The sequence below is a fragment of the Oryctolagus cuniculus genome, chromosome 7 (assembly GCF_964237555.1).
Source record: "Oryctolagus cuniculus chromosome 7, mOryCun1.1, whole genome shotgun sequence".
In the NCBI taxonomy this organism is placed as follows: domain Eukaryota; kingdom Metazoa; phylum Chordata; class Mammalia; order Lagomorpha; family Leporidae; genus Oryctolagus; species Oryctolagus cuniculus.
This window is the reverse complement of record NC_091438.1, coordinates 119,777,129-119,797,741: the sequence shown is the minus strand read 5'-3', so window position 1 is coordinate 119,797,741 and position 20,613 is coordinate 119,777,129. Positions and strand designations below refer to the sequence as shown.

The 20,613-nt window shown below is 49.9% G+C and overlaps 1 protein-coding gene and 1 pseudogene across 2 annotated transcripts; both read left to right on the top strand.

Moving 5' to 3' along the window:
• Nucleotides 1-392: 392 nt before the first annotated feature.
• Nucleotides 393-19,374, top strand: CPT2 (carnitine palmitoyltransferase 2). 2 transcript variants are annotated; one of them, XM_051856479.2, is made up of 5 exons: nt 393-697; nt 8,568-8,648; nt 10,130-10,236; nt 16,482-17,786; nt 18,753-19,374. In XM_051856479.2, the coding sequence occupies exons 1-5, from the start codon at nt 543-545 to the stop codon at nt 19,082-19,084; spliced, it is 1,980 nt and encodes a 659-aa protein (XP_051712439.1). In that variant the 5' UTR covers nt 393-542; the 3' UTR covers nt 19,085-19,374. The 2 variants fall into 2 exon arrangements, with proteins under 2 accessions (XP_051712439.1, XP_069934585.1); XM_070078484.1 differs by having other exon boundaries at nt 394-697; nt 16,482-17,797.
• On the top strand, nt 15,206-15,305 carry LOC127493801 (U6 spliceosomal RNA; annotated as a pseudogene).
• Nucleotides 19,375-20,613: the final 1,239 nt, after the last annotated feature.

Genomic DNA, 20,613 nt, shown 5'->3' with positions numbered 1-20,613 from the left:
AGCAGAGCAAGCCTCACAAACGATCCCGATCTCTAGAAAGTGTCATGGTCTCAGAGGATGGAGGTCTCTGTCCCTCAGTCTCGGAAATAATTCAATAAAAATTAAAGTTCCTTCTGAGAAGGCGCAATCAGCTCCAAATGCTGGCAGTTTTCAGAGCCCTGAAACCTGAGGCAAATGCCATGGTCTCGCAGGTTTATCAGATTGCCCCAGAAACCCAGAGCCCAGCGACCTTGACGGGGACGGAGAGACTCCGGACGCGCGACCTCTTCCCGCCGGCAGGGGCGGGGCCTGGTGGTGGGCGTGCCTGCGGAGAGGGGCAGGGGGTGGGGCCTTCCGTGGGCGGGGCCAGGCTGGGGGCCGGCTCCCGGGGGTGGGGCCTTCCGTGGGCGGGCCCCGGGGGACGGAAGTGGCCTCTGGAGCGGAGACGCGCGGGGCGCCGAGTGGCGGACAGGGTGTCCGCTGGCGAGGCGGGCGGTCGTCCTGTCTTTGTACACCCGAATCCCTCCTTTGCCGCCTTCTCGCTGCCACAGCTTCCCGGGACGATGGTGCCCCGCCTGCTGCTGCTGCGCGCCTGGCCCCGGGGCCCTGCGGCTGGCCCGGGAGCCCCCTGCCGGCCCCTCAGCGCCGGCCCCGGGCCGGGCTCTTACCTGCAGCGCAGCATCGTGCCCACCATGCACTACCAGGACAGCCTGCCCAGGTGAGCCCGGCCCCCTCAGCGGACTCCAGTCACTCAGGATTTCTAGCTAACCCGCTTCTGCTCCAAATCCCTACCTCAGACTGCGTCCTCCCCCACGCTGGAAGGCCTGTGACTTGCAGAATGTCCTGGCGCAGGAATCGGGACCCTCAAGTCCGCCTCCAGAGCTGCCCCTTCCCTGTCGGTCTCGCAGTTTCTCCGTCTTGAACCCTCTCACGTTTCCTCTCCATTAACCTAATTCCCAGCGGCAGACCCTGAGCCCCTTCCACTTCACCACTACCCTAACCCCTGCAAGCAGGTGACCCCGGGAGTGCTTAGTTCCTGCCCAAAGTGGGAGCCGGCCAGTTCCTGGCACCTGAGTAGATGCCCACCCACAACGTCAGGTACCCCATCTCCCCTCAGCCCCTTCCTGGAGTCCTATATTCCTGTAGCACCTCAGCCTCCCCTCCCCTCCCCTGGCCTTAACCAGCTAGGTCCAGTGCTCACCTGGGAACGTCACCCTCGCCTAACCCTACTCCCTACCTCTCCCTCCAGATTCCTTGCTTTAGAATGGCCTACTTCCTCTGCAATCCCCCCAACTTAAGCCCACTCTCTCCCACTCTCACAGAAGCCAAACACCTCGTACCCTGCTCCCCCTCCCCCAGATCATCTCCCCAACTCCATCTTTCAGATTCGACCCAGGGCTCGCTCACCCAGATGCCGACCTCCATACCACTATAGGCACACCCCACCTTCGGAAACACTTCACCCCAAAACGCCTTTCTTCCCCTCTGAAAACAGCCCCAGTGAACCTTTCTCTCCCCTGTCCTCACTCAGTACTTCCCTAAATCTGGCTCCAGTTCTCCCAGTCTTTGAACCTCCAGCCTCATCTGAGCTGCCAGGTCTCCTCCAATGTTAGAAGCCTCCCTTCACCCTGAAACCAAGCCTAACCCAACTCCTCTGTTCACTTACCACTCAGTTCTGGCGTCAAGGTGCACCTGCATCGCTAAGGCCCTTCTCTCTTTCCCACCAGAATGCCATCAAGGATCCTCCAGGCCTTGGACTGCTCCCTCTCCTTGAAAAGAGCAAACTCTATCACAGCGTGGCCCCTAACTACTGGGATTTGTTGTTGTTGTTGTTCACATTCAACAACCACTTACACCAGCATCATGCCTGCCCACCGCCACCCTCCCAGGAAATGCAGTGTACAAAAATGGAGACAGAATGAGATTGTCTCAATGTGGCAGGAAGGAGAGCGTGCAAAAGAGTCCTTGTGCTTGTGGGATAAGGCAGGGACCTGCCTGCTGGCTGCAGCCTGTGACGAGCAGAGCCAGTATGTAGGGGAAAGGTGAGGACTGACAGAGCCTGTCTTCTCGTGCCAAGCCGGAGTCAGATGGTCACTCACTGTCGGGCAGCCCTGGGCCCCACCCAGCATAAAGATCAGAGGAGTTGTTTGCACTTCAGAATTGGAAAACCGAAAGAATATTCAGCATTATGGACTCCTGCTTCTTCCACAGCATAAAAATCTGTAGGAATCTGGAGGTCCAAACCATTTCACTCAGGACTCAGTCTTAGGCAACCACGGCCCCAGGCAGCCATTACCACATCTCTAGTGGGAGTTAGATGAGAGGTGAAATTGCTTCTGCCACTGAGAGCTGGGCTAGTAAACACTCCTGGTGATGTCTCGCTTGGGGAAAGGTCCTGCCTTTGAAACCGGGCAGAGCTTAGTTTCAGATTCTTCTTCTGTAACTTGGGGCAGTTCAGTTTACCTGGAGGCCAGGTGTTTACCTGTGCCGTAGGAGCGACAACACAGCTTTTAGTGCTATGGTAAGCTTAGTCTGAGATAAGGCCCTGCCCTTTGCCTGGTCCTCTTATCACTGCTGCCTTTTAACCAAGTAACCTTGGACTTGTTCCTTTAGGAACCTTTATACTATCATTTGCTTATTTTTTTTTTTAATGATTGATTTATTTATTTGAAAGGCAGAAATACAGAGAGGGAGGGAGAGAGACAGAGATATCTTCCATCTGTTGGTTCACTCCCCTAATGGCCCCACTGGCCAGGGCTGAGCCAGGCTAAAGCTAAGAGCCAGGAGCTTCTTCTGGGTATCTCAAGTGGGTGCAGGGGCCCAAGCACCTGGGCCATCTTCTGCTGCTTATCCAGGAGCATTAGCAAGGAGCTGGATCAGAAGTGGAGCATCTGGGACTTGAACCAGTGTCCGTATGGGATGCCAGCACTGCAGACAGATGACTTAACCTGCTATGCCACAGCGCCAGCCCCTATTTGCTTATTTTTTAAGTGTCATTTTGTTCTTGATTTTTTTTGTTAGTGTGATAAAATAGGCATAATAAAATTAGCCATTTTGGCACTTAGGTGTATGATGAAGGTGGATGTTGGGGTCAGCGCCATGGCATAGTAGGTTAATCCTCCACCTTTGGTGCTGGCATCCCATAGGGCACTTGTTCTAGTCCTGGCTGCCCCTCTTCCAATCCAACTCTCTGCTATGGCCTGGGAAAGCAGCAGAAGATGGCCCAAGTGTTTGGGCACTGCACCTGCATGGGAGACAGGAAGAAGCACCTGGCTTCTGGCTTTGGATCGGCGGGTTCCAGCTATTTTGGTCATCTGGAGAGTGAACCAACGGAAGGAAGACCTTTCTCTCCCTCTCACTGTCTGATTCTACCTCTCAAATAAATAAAATCTTAAAAGGTGGATGTTATTTAAAAAAAAAATTTTTTTTTTGACAGGCAGAGTGGACAGTGAGAGAGACAGAGAGAAAGGTCTTCCTTTTTGCCGTTGGTTCACCCTCCAATGGCCGCCGTGGCTGGTGCGCTGCGGCCGGCGCACCACGCTGATCCAATGGCAGGAGCCAGGTGCTTCTCCTGGTCTCCCATGGGGTGCAGGGCCCAAGCACTTGGGCCATCCTCCACTGCACTCCCGGATGTTATTTTTAAGGGTTGTGTTTGCATAAGCTGAGAGTATAAGACTGCCTGGCTTGATCACATTAATTCACATTATTAATGGCGAAGCACGTGTTGCTGTGGATTTGGAGACCAGCCAGTCATGGCGAGGTGCTTGCTTACAGCAGGGGGCGGAGTTTGGCAAGGAAAGAGGCCTCTATGATGTGATGTGGTGAGTGGGAAGCAGCATCTGCGGTCATTAAGATCATGTGACAGGGATCAGGCCTGCTTTTTTTTTTTTTTTTTTTTTGAAAGGCAGAGAGAGTCAGATCTGCTGGTTCACACCCCAGATGCCTGCAATAACTGCAGCTAGGCCATGCTGAAACCTGGAGTCAGGAGTTTTATCCAGGTCTCACATGTGATGGCAGGAGCCCAAGTACTTGGGCCATCATCCTGCTGCCTCGCAGGCACATTTGCAGGAAGCTGGATCAGAAGCAGGCACTCCAGTACCGTATGCAGGCCTCCCCAGCCTTACCCCCTGTGCCACAACACCCAGCCCTCAGACCTACTTTTTTTTTTTTTTTTTTTTTTTTTTTTAATCTTTTATTTAATGAATATAAATTTCCAAAGTACGACTCATGTGTTACAATGGCTTCCCCCCCATACCGTCCCTCCCACCCACAACCCTCCCCTTTCCCACTCCCTCTCCCCTTCCATTCACATCAAGATTCATTTTCGATTATCTTAATATACAGAAGATCAGCTTAGTATACCTTAAGTAAGTATTTCAACAGTTTGCTCCCACACAGAAACATAAAGTAAAAAATAATAGATGATTTTTTTTAAATGATGATGAAATCAGATCAGACCTATTGTCAGACCTACTTTTTAATCCCTGCTCCACCTCTTACTGTCATCACAGCCACGAGCAAGTCATCTAACCTTAAAAAGGGAATGATAATTCCATTGTAATTAGAATTAGAATTAGAATAGTACTCTGATATAAAGTAGTTAGTGCGGGATCTGGCACATAGTCAGTATTCAATAGATACTCACAAGTACTGACATTGCTTTAAACAGACCTTTTTTACATGTCTGGAACGTACCAGAAGTGACCCATTGTGTCAGTGTGGAGGTTCGAGTGACTTAGTGCCTGGGAGAGAGAAGAAGGCTTCACAGTGGAGCTGACACTAGCGGCGGAATCTGAGAGGAGTGAGGGAGGGGAGTGCAGCAGGTGCCTGGGAGCAGAGGCTTGAAACATAACAAGTTCAGAGAGTTTGAGAAGTTTATGGTAGGCCCAGCCTAAAGAATCACCATTTAGGCCTTAAGATACTGCAATTGGCCTGGGGGTATGTATGGGGAGGAGGGGCCTATGGTATCATTAAAAAGGCAATTATCAGATTCCATGCTGGGTCTGTAATTGATCCCCAGTAAATGTCTGTTATCTGGGTTTTTTGTTTTTTGTTTTGTTTGAGAGACAGAGCTCCATCCTTTGCCTCACTCTGCAAATGCCACAGTGGCCTGGGTCAGGCCAAAGCCAGGAGCTGCGAACTCAATCCAGGTGTCCCATGTGGATGGCAGAAGCCCAGTTATCCTCCTGTCACCTGCCTCTCAGGGTCTGCATCAGTAGGAAGCTGAAGTCAGGAGCCAAAGCTAAATGCCCAGCCCTGTTGTTGTTCTTTTAATCCCTGTTCATTGTAGGAGGTGACTGGAATTCTCTGGAATTCATGTGGGAGGCATGCGAGCAGAGTTCCAGATGTGGAGAATAATGGAGGTAGCAACCATAATGTTCTGGGCCCAAAGGGTCTGTCTTTTGGACAGATTGTCTTAACACCAGAGTTACTGTATTCCCAAGCAGTCCTGTGAAAGCCCTCTGAACTACCAATGGATTGTATGTGTTTAGAGAAGGCTTTCTAGCCCTGTCCTTGCAGGAAGGATAAAGTGCCTGCCTGGGCTGGTTGGAGTCTGAGAGTCATTTACACAGCACTTACTTTTCTTCCATCTTTTTTTCTTTTTAAATATTTATTTTATTTTATTTCAAAGGTAGAGTTACAGAAAGAGTGAGAGATCTTCCATCTGCTGGTTCACTCCCCAAATGACCACAACAGCTGGGGCTGGGCCAGGCTGAAGCCAGGAGTTGTCTGGGTTTCCCACGTGGGTGCAGGGGCTCAAGTACTTCAACCATCTTACACTTCTTTCCCTGATGGAGGGAGCTGTATGGGAAGTGGACTAGAATTGGCGCCCATATGGGATACTGATGTCACAGGCGGTATCTTAACCCGCTGCCCCACAATGCAGGCCCTTCCATCTTTGTTGTGGCAAGTGCCGGGGGTTGGGGTGGGGAGGATGGAACTGCCAAGACCCAGGCTCTGCCTTTTTCAAGGCCTGGTGAATTACATGGCTGAGAGCTCAAGGACCCCTGGTGTACACATGAAAGCTCTGATGTTCTTCAAGGAACAGTGGAGGAAGCAGGTGTGCACAGAGGCAAGAGGTGATCTCACATCTTGCTTTTTCCGAGAGAATAAATGTCAACTCGAAGAATAGTATGTGAGCATTTATTGAAAAGGAAATTGTTAGAATCAAGGCTTTTATAGTAGCAAGTTATAGAGACTCCAGTTCAATGTGGCTTGAGCAAATAAGACCATGTAAACAGACAGAACTGAGCATTCGGGTTGGATCTGGGGGCTCAAAAGGTATCAGCAGGATTCTCTTTGGTCTTCCTGTGTAACTCCATTCTCAAGCAGGCCGTCCTCATGGTGACAGAGTGGCAGCCAGCATGTAAGATATAGTTTACATCTCATCTCCTGGTGACTTTTGTGGTAGAGATTCCCCCTTGCTACAAGTTTCGAAAAAAAAAGTCCTGTAATCAAGTCTTTCTAGGTCTGGACCAATAAGTTGTAAACCTGACCGAGAGTTGGGCTGGAGTCAGTTTCGCCTGGATCAAAGGGATTGAGCAAGAAGAGTTGGTTCTTCCAGGAAAACAGGATGCTTTTACTGGAAGAAGGGAGAATGGATGTGGGCCCAGCCATACAACAGGAATGGTGAAATAAAAAAATAATTTCCATGTAAATTGCTTAGTCTCTGGGATTCTGTTATAGCAGCACAAAACAGACTAAGATACGGGGTAAAAGAAGGTGTAATTAGCTAACCCATTCAACAGGAGAGGTGCATTTCACATTTCTCTGTGGGACTGTTCTCCAGTGCCTAGACTGCAAATGGAGTCTGAGACATTGCGTAACTTGTCACCTATAATCATGTGACTGGAGATGAAGTGACAGACTGGATTCACACCTATTTCTACTTTGTTGGTAATTCTTAGGCTTTGGGATTTTATAGATTAGTAAAATTATGGGGGAAAATGCCATCAACATTCTCTGGAGGAGGGCAGGATATATATATATATATATATATATAGAGAGAGAGAGAGAGAGAGAGAGAGAGAGAGAGAGAGAAGGAACTAAATCATCACTGTGAAAACTTGTTTTACCCCTGTAAAGTAAAAATCAAGCTAGAGTGAACACTGCAGAAGTGTGTAAGGGACTGGTTTGTTGTTTGAAACACAGTGAATCAGAGACAAATGCTTCCCATCTAAATGCTCACACCTGCCAGGGCTGGGCCGGGCCTAAGCCAGGAACCAGGAGGTCAACCCAGTTCTCCCATGTGGGTGGCAGGGACCCAAGTTTTTGAGCCATCATCTGCTGTCTCCCAGGTGCACATTAGCAGTAAGCTAGAACAGGAGCAGAGATGGGACTTGAACCCAGGCTCTCCAATATGGGATGCTGGCATCCCAAGCAGTGTCTTTATTTATTTAAAGATTTATTTATTTGAGAGCTAGAGTTACAGACGGAGAGAGGGAGAGACAGAGAAAGGTCTTCTACCTGCTAGTTCACTCCTCAAATGACCACAGTGGCCAGAGTTGAGCCTATCCAAAGTCAGGAGCCAGAAGCTTCTTCTGGGTCTCCCATGTGGGTGCAGGGCCCAAGCACTTGGGCCGTCCTCTGCTGCTTTCCCAGGAGCATTGGCAGGGAGCAGGATCAGAAGCAGAGCAGCCAGGACTCTACTGGGGCCCTTATGGGATGCTGGCATCGCAGGTGGCAGCTTTACCCACTTTGCCACAACACCAGTCCCCACACAGTATATCTTATAGTACACTTTTAAACTGTACTTTGTGGATAATGTTTCAGTTTTCCTAAATGACTGATACATATTAATATTTTGCACAAGATCAGTGTTAAATTTGAGTTGGCATAGGTTGCCTAACAAATTACAGTTGTTTTAATACTAGGTGACCTATATTCCAATAAAACTATTGAAATGAAAGAAAAAATACACTTCATCATCCTAATTTCATTTCACTGTGGACCAGTAACTTCATCACTGGAAATCTGCTAGTAGAGAATGATAAGTAGGCCAACTCTAGTTCCTGTTATTAAACACTTGGAAGTATCTGGTTCTGCCCAGTAGGATTCCTGGTGGCCAGGCATGGCCTGACAGTTCTCAATTCCTGTCTTTCTGTGAATGCAGCTCTCATGTTTGGCTGGCCCTTGGACAGATCTTTATTTAAGTATTAGGTGATTCTCTGTTATAGAATGCACAAGAAAGAAATTTTAAAAAAGAACCTTTTCTTTTTATCCTGGAGGGAAAAATGCAGTGGTTCAAATGGACAGAATTAAATCAGTGCCAATACAGTCTTAGCTCAGGTACAGCAATTGTGACAAGGAAACAGGAATACTTGGCACAGCTTCTCGGTGCCCATTTTGAATCTATTATTGTTACTAAAAATATGTAACTTAAAAAGTTATCATTGTGCTTGAAAACAGAGTTGCCAGTTATGCTTACATCAGTAAATCCACGGATTCTGTTTTGCCAGTGGCTTCCCATCATTGGCTTTTTGGAATGAAACTAATTACCCAATAACCGATGTATTAGTTTGGCATGTGAAGCTAATTCGCGTCTTCTGGGTGTTGTCAGCCTTACACTGTCCTCGCTTTGTCCCCAGGCTGCCTATTCCCAAACTTGAAGACACCATTAGGAGATACCTGAGTGCCCAGAAACCTCTCCTGGATGACAGCCAGTTCAGGTAAACACTGCGAACCCCGAGTGACCACGGTTGGGTGGTTCAAGAGAGGCCGGCAAGTAGCGGTGGACCAAGCTCTGGGGAGCGTCTATGGTTTGATGGGATCTCCAGGAACGTGGAACCCAGTTTATACATCTGCAGGTTCAGGAAGTCAATTTTTCATTCATGAGGGACTGACCAAACCCTCAGCCTAGAGTCCCTCCAGTCAGACTCAGCAGGAAGTGGTTTGTAAGCCAGAATGCCAGATTTGTCCTTTTGGATGCTGGCAGGGGCACTTGGGTCGTTTGCAGAGGGCATGTGCTCTTGCTAGGGAGGTCCATTGAGAAGACAGTGTGGCAGACCGGAAGTTGGCTTGCTGAGTGTTTCCTGGGTTGGATAGGGTGCCTCCCAGACTTAGGCCTCCCAGAACCTCCCTGTATGACCTTGCTTAGAAATAGGGTGTTGCAGGCATAATGAGTTCACGTGAGGAGTCGGGTGAGTCCTTACTCCAGTATGACTGATGGCCTTGTAAGAAAATGAGCAGAGACACAGAGACTCCCACGTGAGGACGGAGGCAGAGGCTGGAGTGATGTGTCAGCAAGCCAAGGAGCACCAGGGATTGCCAGCAACACCAGAAGCCAAGAGAAGCACATGGAGCAGTGGTCAGAGTGCATGTGCTCCTGTTGACTCCCTCATTTGTGTGTTTCCTGCCCCCAGAACTGTGAGAGAATGCACTTCTGTTGTTAAGCTACCACGTGTGTGATGCTTTGTTTTGACAGTCCTAGGAAACAAAGCAGCAAGGAATTAGAAAGTAGTATTGGATATTGTCAAAAAGTAGATTGCGTTAAGCTCTCGTAGCCTAGTGTGGTACTCTTGCCATGGTGAGAATTTTCTTGTTCAGGTAACTAGCATTGTCGTTGGAATCCCAGAGCCCTTCACTGGACAGTGAAGAGAAAACAGATGTGTTGTTCATCTTGTAGTCCTCTGCTTTTAGGTGTTCTTTGTTAGTCACTGGAAGTTTCTCTTGGAATGGTAATGGACGAGTAATTAAATGAGGGTTATGTTTTAGACTGTCCTAAATCCTTAGCTTTATGAATTTTTTAATCTTATAGTATCTCTGTTTTACACATCAAGAAACTGAGACTTAGACTGAGTAATCTATGTCCAAAGTTACGCAATTTGAGAGTGACAGAGCCAGGATTTAAACTTGGCTCTTTTTGACTCTAAAGTTTATGTCCTTTTCTTCATGTCTAACTACCGCCTAGAGGACAGATTATTTTATGAGCTGTTGATTGTTCTTTCTGTTCAGTCATCCTAGAGATAGTGTAGATTAATCCATTTTGGGTAAGTTCCTGTCCTGATGAGAGGTACTTTCTGATCTCATTCCCAGGTCTTGGGATATGCCACTGGGGACCCAGAACTCTTTGTATGAGTTTTTGGCTTTGAATCTAAACATCTTGTACTGTGTACCATGGTTTGGATCTGTCTTTCCTTGAACATTTCAGGAAAACAGAACAATTCTGTAAGAGTTTTGAAAACGGAATTGGAAAAGAACTGCACAAGCAGCTGGTCGCCCAGGACAAGCGGAATAAACACACGAGCTACATCTCAGGTGGGAAGCCTCGACTGTGGGCGTCGTTTTGGTCAGAGACCTCCATATTGGAAAGTCAGGCCTCTTCTCTCCTGTTGTGGTGAGACCAGCATTGAAGTAATGGCTCAGGCTTCTTCTGACTGCGGTACTTAGTCCAGAGCAGTGGCTTACTTCCTCCGAAAGGTGGCGCTGAGACAGAACCTCTCAGTTGTCCCGTCTGAGTGCCACACAGATTAAGTCCTCCATCCCGTGCCACTCTGGGTCAGTCCTCTCTAGCCTCGGCTTTCATCACTTTATGCTCCCACAAAACCAAACCTGTTAGTCTTCCATTCTTCTGTGTCACTATCAATGTTGTTCCTGGCAAATTCTTTTAAGATTAGATATGAGGCCGGCACTGTAGCCCAGAGGATTAAGCCACCACCTGTGATGCCGGCATCCCATATGGGCACCAGTTCAAGTCCCAGTTGCTTAACTTCTCATCCAGCTCCTCGCTTATGATGCCTGGGAAAGCAGCGGAAGATGAGACAAGTCCTTGGGCCCCTGCACCTGTGTGGGAGACCTAGAAGAAGCTCCTGGCTCCTGGCTTTGGCCGTACTGAACCCTAGCAGTTGTGGGTATTTGCAGAGTGAACCAGTGGAGGGAAGATCTCTCTCCCTCTCTCTCCGTGACTGTGACGTTCAAATAAAATAAATAAACTTAAAGAAAGATCAGGGCTGGAGGGCAGGCATTTAGCCCAGGGGTTAAGATACCAGTTAAGACACCTGTGTCCCAGGTAGCAGAGTACCTGGGCTTGATCCCTGTCTCTGGCTCTTCACTCCAACTTCCTGCTGATGCAGATCCTTTGAGGCAGTGGTGATGGATCCAGTAATTGGATCCTTGCCACTCATGTGGGAGATGTGGATTCTGTTCCCAGCTCCTGGCTTCAACCCAGCCTGGCTCTGGCCATTGTGGGCATTTGGGGGAGTAACCAGCTTACGGTCCATCTCTCTCTCTCATCTCTCTGCCTGTCAAATAAATTAATTAATTAAAACAGAAAAAAGAAACACACACACACAACTGGCCGAGTTTGAGGTGAGCATTTAGCCTAGTGGTTAAGACCCTGGTTAGGTTGCCTGTGCCCGAGTTCACTGCCTGGCTCCTGCTCCTGCTGCTGCCTCTAGCTTCTTGCTGGTGCAGACCCCCGGAAGCAACAGTAGTGCCTCATGTGATTGGGTTCCTACCACCTGTGTGGGGTCCCTGGATTGAATTCCTGGCTGCTGGCTTTGGGCCAGCCCAGCCCAGCCCAGGGAGTCCCAACCATTTTAGGCATTTTGGAGTGAACAATTGTATGGGAGCTCTCTGTGTATGTCTGTCTCTGTCTCTCAAATTAATTAATTTTTAAAAAAGATCCAGGGGTTGGCAGGTTAAATTGTCTCTTGGGACACCCACATCCCAAATTGGAGAGGCTGGTCTGAGTCCTAATGCAGGCACTTCCTATCCAGCGTCCTGCTTATGCTTCTGGGAAGGCAGCAGAGGATGGCCCAGGTGTCTGGGTCCCTGCCACCCATGTGGGAGACTAGCTGGAGTTCCTGGCTCCTGACTTTGGCCTAGCCCTGTTGCTGTAAGCATTTGGGGAGTAGACCAGCAGGTGGAAAATCTCTCACTCTTTCTGTCTCTCCCTCTTTCTCTTTTACTTTGCCTTTTAAATCAATCAATCAATCAATCTTGAGGGGAAAAAAAAACCAGGGTAGACTTTCTGTGTAAACTTCTCAGTTCTTTTCTCTCTCCATTCAGTTGTGGTTTCCAAAAGCCTCTGTTTCTAAACTTCTTTTAATTTAGTATAGATTTTTGTCAGAATTATACAAGGTATTTTAAAAAGTTTATGGGAAATGTAAAATATGAAAAAAACTATGCATGGATTTTAATTTTTTTTTCACCAGAACAAACTCACCTTCTGATTTCATTTTTCACAAAATTTTTAAAGTGTCCTTATACATGCATGTAGTTTAAAAAATCAGAGAGTCCAGGGGCCAGTGCTGTGGCATAGCGGGTTGGACCACTGCTTGCAGCACCGGCATCCCATATGGGCCCCAGTTCGAGCCCTGCCTACTCCACTTCCAATCCAGCTCCCTACTAGTGCACGTGGGAGAGCAGTGGACAGTGGCCCAAGTACTTGTTCCTCTTTATCTGTCCCTTTTTATGTTCCTCTTTATCTGTTTTTCTCTTTAAACTGGTAGCAGTCACTTCCCGGGAAAACTTGAGAGTCCTTTTTTTAGTTACATTTCTCCCTAAACCCCAGATGAAATCAAATGTTGCCAGTTTTATCTCTTACACACTTCTCCAACCTGTCCCTCCTCTTCATCCCCCTGGCCTCTGCCACAGTACAGGCTGCATCATGTCCCCCTTGTGCTGTGAGTAGTAGGCCCTAAATGAGATCGCCTCCAGCTCTCCCGGCCAGCACCTCCAGCTCTCCCGGCCAGCACGTCCTCTGCACTCCTGCCCACATGCTGCTCCTACAATCCCATCTGGCTTTCATCCTGTATTCCCCGTGGGAGACCCCGATGGAGTTCCAGGCTCCCGATTTTGGCCTGGCCCAGCCCTGGATGTTGTGGCTGTTTGGGGGAATGAGCCAACAGATGGAGGATCTTTCTCTCTGTCTCTCCCTCTCTCTCTCTAGCTCTGCCTTTCAGATAGATAAATAAATGCTTTTAAAAAAAATCAGATAATTCTGTAAGACTTTTTGGGAAAAACAGCAATTTCCTACCCTCCCCTAATTTCTTCCCTTTTTGCCTTCTTTCAGCTCCTAATTGTCATGTAGCATATTGGGATTAGTTTTCTATTCCTGTACAAACTTCTTGTTTTCTCTGAAGTTAGTAATTATACCATCTTTTCTTTTCTTTTTTTTTTTTTTTAAGATTTATTTTATTTATTTGAAAGAGTTACAGAGAGAGGTGGGACAGAGAGAGAGAGAGGTCTTCCATCCGCTGGTTCACTCCCCAACTGCCTGCAACGGCCGGAGCTACGCCAATTGAAGACAGGATCCAGGAGCTTCCTCTGGGTCTCCCACATGGGTGCAGGGGCCCTAAGACTTGGGCCACCTTCTATTGCTATCCCAGGCCACAGCAGAGAGCTGGATAGGAAGTGGAGCAGCCGGAACTAGAACTGGCGCCCATATGGGAGTTGGCGCTTCAGGCCAGGGCGTTAACCCGCTGCGCCACAGCACCGCTCCCCATCTTTTCTTTAGTTTAGCTTTCTCTGTGCTTAACAGTTTACTCCCAGACTCTTGCTAAGCTGTCTGAGTCTCCTCCCAGGACAGGCGACCACGTAACATCTTCTGCCAGTTTTGGCCGTGATGAAGTCTTTTCTAGAACTCCTGGCTTGTTCCAGTCTGGATCTGGGGAGCTCTTGGCCTGTGGTGAGGCTGCTCCCTTGGGCTCTTGCCCCATCAGCTGTTTGTCCCCCATCTGTCTTACCTCTGTTCCTTCTTCAGGTGCTTCTCATCCTCTCTGTTGTCTGAGAGAGACAGGCAGACAGACAGACATCAGAAAGCTGTTGAAGCTCTGTGGGTGAGGGTGGGGCTTGTCAGTTACAGACTTCCCACTACACTGTTTGTGATCGGGCTACACTCTTTGCTTGGCGTGCCCCTAATAGCAGTGTCTTTGGATTCGGGTGGGTAGGAGCCCCAGGGAGTGGGGAGGATTGCTAGTGTTGCAGAAGTGTGGTGGGGAGGAAGGTTCAGGATCTCAGCTGTGACTCACAGTCCCCCATTTTACTTTGTACAGAGTGGGAGGGAATCTTAGGGCAGCGGTGGTGAGCTAATTAAACAGTCTTTCAGCCAGGTGTATCCAGCCCGCCCATTCCCCAGCCCCCTGCAGGTCTGCTGGGTAAATCCGATTTTCCCTGCGCTGTCTCCTGCGAGGTTAGGACTGGCTTTCTTGAATTTGTTGTGGGCGTTACCAGTTGTCCGCTTGTTTTCCAGCTTCCAATATTTGCTCTCTTCTTCCACTCTCTTAGCCTTATTGATTTATGTCTCTTTACAGTCATTTTACTATAGGAGGGTTCTTGCATTTTTTAAAGGTTTAGTTGAGAGTCAGAGTTACCTACAGAGAGAAGAGATAGATAGATAGATAGATAGATAGATAGATAGAGGTCTTCCATCCACTGGGTCACTCCGCAAATGGCTGCAATGTCTGGATGTGGGCCAATCCGAAGCCAGGAGCCAGGAGCTTCTTCCAGGTCTCCCACGCGGGTGCAGGGGTCCAAGCACTTGGGTCATCCTCTGCTGCCTTCCCAGGCCAAAGCAGAGAGCTGGATTGGAAGTGGAGCAGCCAGGACTCGAACCAGCACCCACAGGGGATACCAGCATCAGAGGTGGAGGCTTACCCTACTATACCATGGCACCTGCACTGGGTTCTTGCATTCAGGTCTTCTTTCATCAACTGTATCTTACCCACCAGGACTTGTTTGCACTTAGTACACTGCACTTCACCAGAGTTCTTTCCAAATCACAGACCTTACCCTATTCCTCTCAATCCCCTGGACCAGGCCCTGGCATAGCACTGATTCTTCAGGAATGGAATAGAATGAATGGATCAACAAATGTGCAACAGATAGATTTACATCTTCTGATCATTTCCCAGGCTTTTCCATGTGGAAATAATTTCATTCAATGGAATATGGTCCAGTGGAAGATGTAGAGTTTGTTCTTGCTAATCCCCCCAGGAACTTCTCTTAAAGACACATTTTATCTTTTCTTTTCTTTTTTTTTTTTTTTAAGATTTATTTATTTATTTGAAAGGCAGAGGTATAGAGAGGCAGAGGCAGAGAGAAAGAGATAATCTTCCATCTGCTGGTTCACTCCCTAAATGGCCGTAAGAGAGCTGGGTCCATCTGAAGCCAGGAACCAGGAGCTTCCTCCAGGTCTCCCATGAAGGTGCAGGGTCCCACGCACTTGGGCCATCTTCTACTGCTTTCTCAGGCCGTAGCAGAGAGCTGGTTCAGAAGTGGAGCACTGCTTGCTTCAGCACATATACTAAAATCGGAATGATACAGAGATTAGCGTGGCCCTGTGCAAGGATGACATGCAGATTCATGAAGTGTTCTATAGTTTTGTGTGGCGTAGCGGGTAAAGCCAATGTTGGCAGTGCTGGCATACCATATGGGTGCTAGTTCAAGTCCCGGCTGCTCCACTTCCAATCCAACTCTGCTGTGGCCTGGGAAAGCAGTGAAAGATGGCCCAAGTCCTTAGGCCCCTGCACCTGCGTCCGAGACCCAGAAAAAGTCGCTGGCTCCTAGCTTCGGATTGTGCAGGTCCAGCTGTTGTGGCCATCTGGGGAGTGAACTAGTGGATGAAAGACCTCACTCTCTCTCTCTCTCTGCCTCTGCCTCTCTCTGTAACTCTGCTTTTCAAATAAGTAAATAAATCTTAACAAAAAAGAAGAAGAAGAAGAAGAAGAAGTGGAGCAGCCAGGACTCGAACCAGCACCCATATGGGATGCTGGCACTGTAGGCGGCTGCTTTACCTGATATGCCACAATGCCGGCCCTGACACATTTTTCTGATAAAATATCACAGCTGGAGTTTTTACAGGCAGAGCGTGCCCAGAATGTCCACATACGAAAGGTCTTCAAAAAGTTCATGTGGGGCCAGGTGTTTGGCCTAGGTGTTGAGATGCCACTTCAGACACTCCTGTCCCACACTGGAGCACCTAGCTTCTATCCTGGCGCTGGCTCCGGATCCCAGTTCCAGCCTCCTGCCAGTGCAGACCCTGGGAGGCAGCAGGTGGTGGCTCGGGGACTTGGGTCCTTCCACTCACGTGGAAGACCTGAGTTGAGTTCCTGGTTCTTGGATGGTCAGCAGATGGGAGCTCTCCCTTTCTGTTTCTGTTTCTCTGCCTCTCAAATTAAGAAGAAAAAAAGTTCTTGGAAAATGCACATTGTGAAAACATTGCATGGACTGTGGAATATTTTTCACCAAAATCTTTTAATTCCTGTGAATTTTTTGTGTCTCATAGACACAAAAGCTTGTCTATTAATATTCATGGCATTATTTGGCAATATGAAGAACTGATACATGCAACAACATGGATGACCCTCAAAAGCATTCTCCTAAGTGATAGATGCTAGATGCAAAAAGCCATCTTTTGTATGATCCTGTTCACAAATCATGGATTGTCGCAGAAGCTCCACCTTCTGGAGGCTGAAGGCATTTCCTCTGCCTGTGCCTAAAGTTTTTTTCTTATATTTTATTTTTGAAGACATTACCTTTCTGTGTTTTTTATTTTGTAGGCCCCTGGTTTGATATGTACTTAACTGCTCGAGACTCCGTTGTTCTGAACTTTAATCCATTTATGGCCTTCAATCCCGACCCCAAACCCGAGTATAACGACCAGCTCACCCGGGCGACCAACATGACCGTTTCTGCCATCCGCTTTCTGAAGACGCTCCGGGCTGGCCTACTGGAGCCGGAAGTGTTCCACCTGAACCCTGCCAGAAGCGACACCAACACCTTCAAGAAACTCATACGCTTTGTGCCTTCCTCTCTGTCCTGGTACGGGGCCTACTTGGTCAACGCATATCCCCTGGATATGTCCCAGTATTTCCGGCTTTTCAACTCCACGCGTTTACCCAAACCCGGTCGGGATGAACTCTTTACAGATGAAAAGGCTAGACACCTCTTGGTTCTCAGAAAGGGAAATTTCTATGTCTTCGATGTCCTGGATGAAAATGGGGACATGGTGAGCCCCTCAGAAATCCAGGCACATCTGAAGTACATTCTCTCGGACAGCAGCCCGGTCCCCGACTTCCCCCTGGCGTATCTGACCAGCGAGAACCGGGACGTCTGGGCAGAGCTCCGGCAGAAGCTGGCGACTGGCGGCAATGAGGAGGCCCTGAGCAAAGTGGACTCTGCCGTGTTCTGCCTCTGCCTCGATGACTTCGCCATCAGGGACCTTGTCCACCTGTCCCACAGCATGCTGCATGGCGACGGCACAAACCGCTGGTTTGATAAGTCCTTCAACCTCATCCTGGCCAAGGACGGCACCGCTGCCGTCCACTTTGAGCACGCCTGGGGAGATGGTGTGGCGGTGCTCAGGTTTTTTAACGAGGTCTTTAAAGACAGCACGCAGACTCCTGCCGTCACTCCGCAGAGCCAGCCGGCCACCCTCGACTCCGCGGTGGCCGTGCAGAAACTCAGCTTCGAGCTGAGTGATGCCCTGAAGGCCGGCATCAGCGCTGCCAGAGAGAAGTTTGACGCCACCGTGAGAACCCTCACTGTTGACTGCTTGCAGTTTCAGAGGGGAGGCAAGGAGTTCTTGAAGAAGCAGAAGCTGAGCCCAGACGCGGTGGCCCAGCTGGCCTTCCAGATGGCCTTCCTCCGGCAGTACGGGCGGACGGTGGCCACCTACGAGTCGTGCAGCACCGCGGCGTTCAAGCACGGCCGCACCGAGACCATTCGGCCCGCGTCCGTCTTCACCAAGAGGTGCTCCGAGGCCTTCGTCAGGGAGCCCTCGAAGCACAGCGCCGGCGAGCTGCAGCAGATGATGGCCGCCTGCTCCAAGTACCACGGCCAGCTGACCAGAGAAGCGGCGATGGGTGAGGCAGGGGTGGGAGCGGGCCTCTGGCTCTGCGTTTGGGTAGGCTCCGTTATATTCAACCCCTGTTAACCATGGTTTAACCCATCTGCCAGCTCCCAAAGGGATTTTTTTAATACTGTCGTGGTCTGAACAGCCAGGCAGCCCCTGGGGATCAGCATGGCCTCACCTCCTAAGCAGGGATGGGGAACCGCATCCAACTTCACCCTCATTTAAGGCACGTGCAGCCATGATGCCTAGTTCTCCCCTCTCTGTAGTTTTCTGGTTATCAGACTCACTTTTTACAAAAAAGTACAAAAAAGACTTCCCGGCCCGCAGCCCCTCTCATTTCACGTTGCTCCCTGTCGTCTCGGAAGCTGGCCCCAGATTACTCAGTGTCATCCTCCTTCACCTCTTTAGGGCCGCATTCGAGACCTGCACAGGTCCCGGGGCCCCTGCAGTCTGGTCCTGGTGCCGCAGGGCCTCCAAGACCCTCTGGTCTTCTCCTTGTCCGTTTGGTGGGGTGGAACCTGAGGCCACTGGCCCAGTGGTACTCAGCAAGTTAGTGGTAAGACTGAGATCAGGACCCTGGCCAAACACCCTCTCCCCTTTGCGACACTGATGCAGTCTGGTGTGTTACGTTGGGTTTTGGGTCCACAGCTCTCTTCACATACTGTCTTGACTATTTGACTAAACAGATTCAGAATTTTGAAAATTTCAGGCTCTTGTTTAGCTCAGCTGTTGATAACTTTATTAAAAAATGTATAATGGAGCATTTTTAAATAGAACTAAAAATCTAGAATGAGCTGCCCTGAAGGCTAGTGAGCAGGAGGTAGGCGTGCAGAGACAGAGGGACCCTCTTTCCCCTCTCCCGTGGGTGGAGCTTTCTCTCCTGGGCGGGGCTTTCTCCCTGTGGGCGGGAGGTTTTCCCAGGGCCCTCTGCAGCTCTGGGGTGCTGAGCTCTGCTTTTCCTTTTCGTCGCTCACAGGCCAGGGCTTTGACCGACACCTGTTTGCTCTGCGGTGCCTGGCAGCAGCCAAGGGGATCGTCTTGCCTGAGCTCTACCTGGACCCTGCGTACGGGCAGATAAACCACAACATCCTGTCCACCAGCACGCTGAGCAGCCCGGCCGTGAGCCTGGGGGGCTTTGCCCCCGTGGTCCCTGATGGCTTTGGCGTTGGGTACGCCGTCCATGACAACTGGATAGGCTGCAATGTCTCCTCCTACCCCCGCCGCAATGCCCGCGAGTTCCTCCAGTGCGTTGAGAAGTCTTTAGAAGACATGTTTGATGCCTTGGAAGGCAAATCCCTCAGAACCTAGCCGGTGGGCGGGTGGAGCGCCTCGGTTGCTTCCTCATGCTGGAAATCGGGACCTGTGCACCCAGTGGGTGCTGTCCTGGGCCTAATGAAGGTGATCGCGAGGGGCCTGGGCTGCCAGAGCCGCAGGCCTGAGCTCCAAAATCATGGATTTAAAGCGAGCATGTGATTTCCAAGTGGGACTCGATGAGGAGAGGGTTCAGTTTGAAGAGCGTTTGATCAGGAGCTAGGGTTTGGGACGATAACTCAGGTGCTTTTATATTTAAGCAGAAATAAATGTGGCTGCTGCTCGGAGAGGAGTCCTCGTCATTGCCTCCCTCTCGTGGCCTCGTGTCCACGGAGGACCCGCCCACAGAAGGCTCAGGAGGCTCAGGCAGCCGCGCCGTCTTCAGGTGCCGTCCTGTCCGCGGCCCGGCCCCGCCCCTGCTGCCAGCGATGCGCTGCTGCTCCGTCCGCCTGGAGGCCGTGCCCCTGGCTTAGGGAAGTGCCACTGTCCCGCCGCCTGGCAGTGGGCGCGTGTTTGCGGTCCCCAGCTATGGCTGAGGGTGGGAGGCGTGGCTCCTCACACCTTGCACTGAGGAGCCCATGTCACCGAGTGGACCGCACACAGATGGTTCCTCACCAGTTCACCGTCAAAACCCCGCCATAACGTGAAAGAGTGCTTTTATCGCTCTGCTAAAAAGGAAGGGGTCTCATTGGTGTCTAATTTGCCATTAGTTTGCATTCGCAGTGGCTTCCCAGCCAGTTGTCGGTACAGCTGGGATTTTTCAAATGTGTATTTATTATTTACTTGAACAGTAATTACGGAAGGTGGGTAGAGTTAGGGGGTGGGAGGGAGATCATCCATCTGCTGGTTCACTCCCGACAGCTGCTGGGGCTGAGCCAAGCTGAAGCCAGGAACCAGGAACTCCATCTGGGTTTCCCACATGGGTGCAGGGGCCGAAGTAATAGGGCCATCCTCCACTGCTTCCCCAGGTGTACTAGCAGGGAGCTGGATTGGAAGTAGAGCCGCCAGGACTAGAACTGGTGCTCAGATGGGATGCCGGTGTTACAGACCTGCTGTGCCACCATGCCGGCCCCAACAGCTGGGGTTTGAATTCTGGAATGACTAGGTAACAGAGTACTTTCAATGCTTTACTTCATTTACTCTTCCTGATAGGGGCCGGCACCATGGTGCACTAGGTTGATCCTACGCCTGCGGTGCCAGCATCTCATATGGGCGCTGGGTTCTAGTCCTGGTTGCCCCTCTTCCAGGCCAGCTCTCTGTTGTGGCCAGGGAGTGCAGTGGAGGATGGCCCAAGTGCTTGGGCCCTGCACCCCATGGGAGACCAGGAGGAGGCACCTGGCTGCTGGCTTCAGATTGGTGCAGCTCTGGCCATAGTGGCCACTTGGGGAATGAACCAACAGAAGGAAGACCTTTCTCTCTGTCTCTCTCTCTCACACTGTCTGTAACTCTGCCTGTCAAATAAATAAAAATAAAATCTTTAAAAAAAGAAAGAAAAGAAAAATCTTACAGTTCGTATAAACCGACCT

What these genes read in the sequence shown, in the direction of transcription:
- CPT2 (XM_051856479.2), top strand. Translation starts at nt 543, where the DNA reads ATGGTGCCCCGCCTGCTGCTGCTGCGCGCCTGGCCCCGGGGCCCTGCG. An exon ending in CTGGATGACAGCCAGTTCAG is followed by an intron (nt 8,649 to 10,129) that starts GTAAACACTGCG and finishes TGAACATTTCAG; the next exon opens with GAAAACAGAACAATTCTGTA. An exon ending in GACCAGAGAAGCGGCGATGG is followed by an intron (nt 17,787 to 18,752) that starts GTGAGGCAGGGG and finishes CGTCGCTCACAG; the next exon opens with GCCAGGGCTTTGACCGACAC.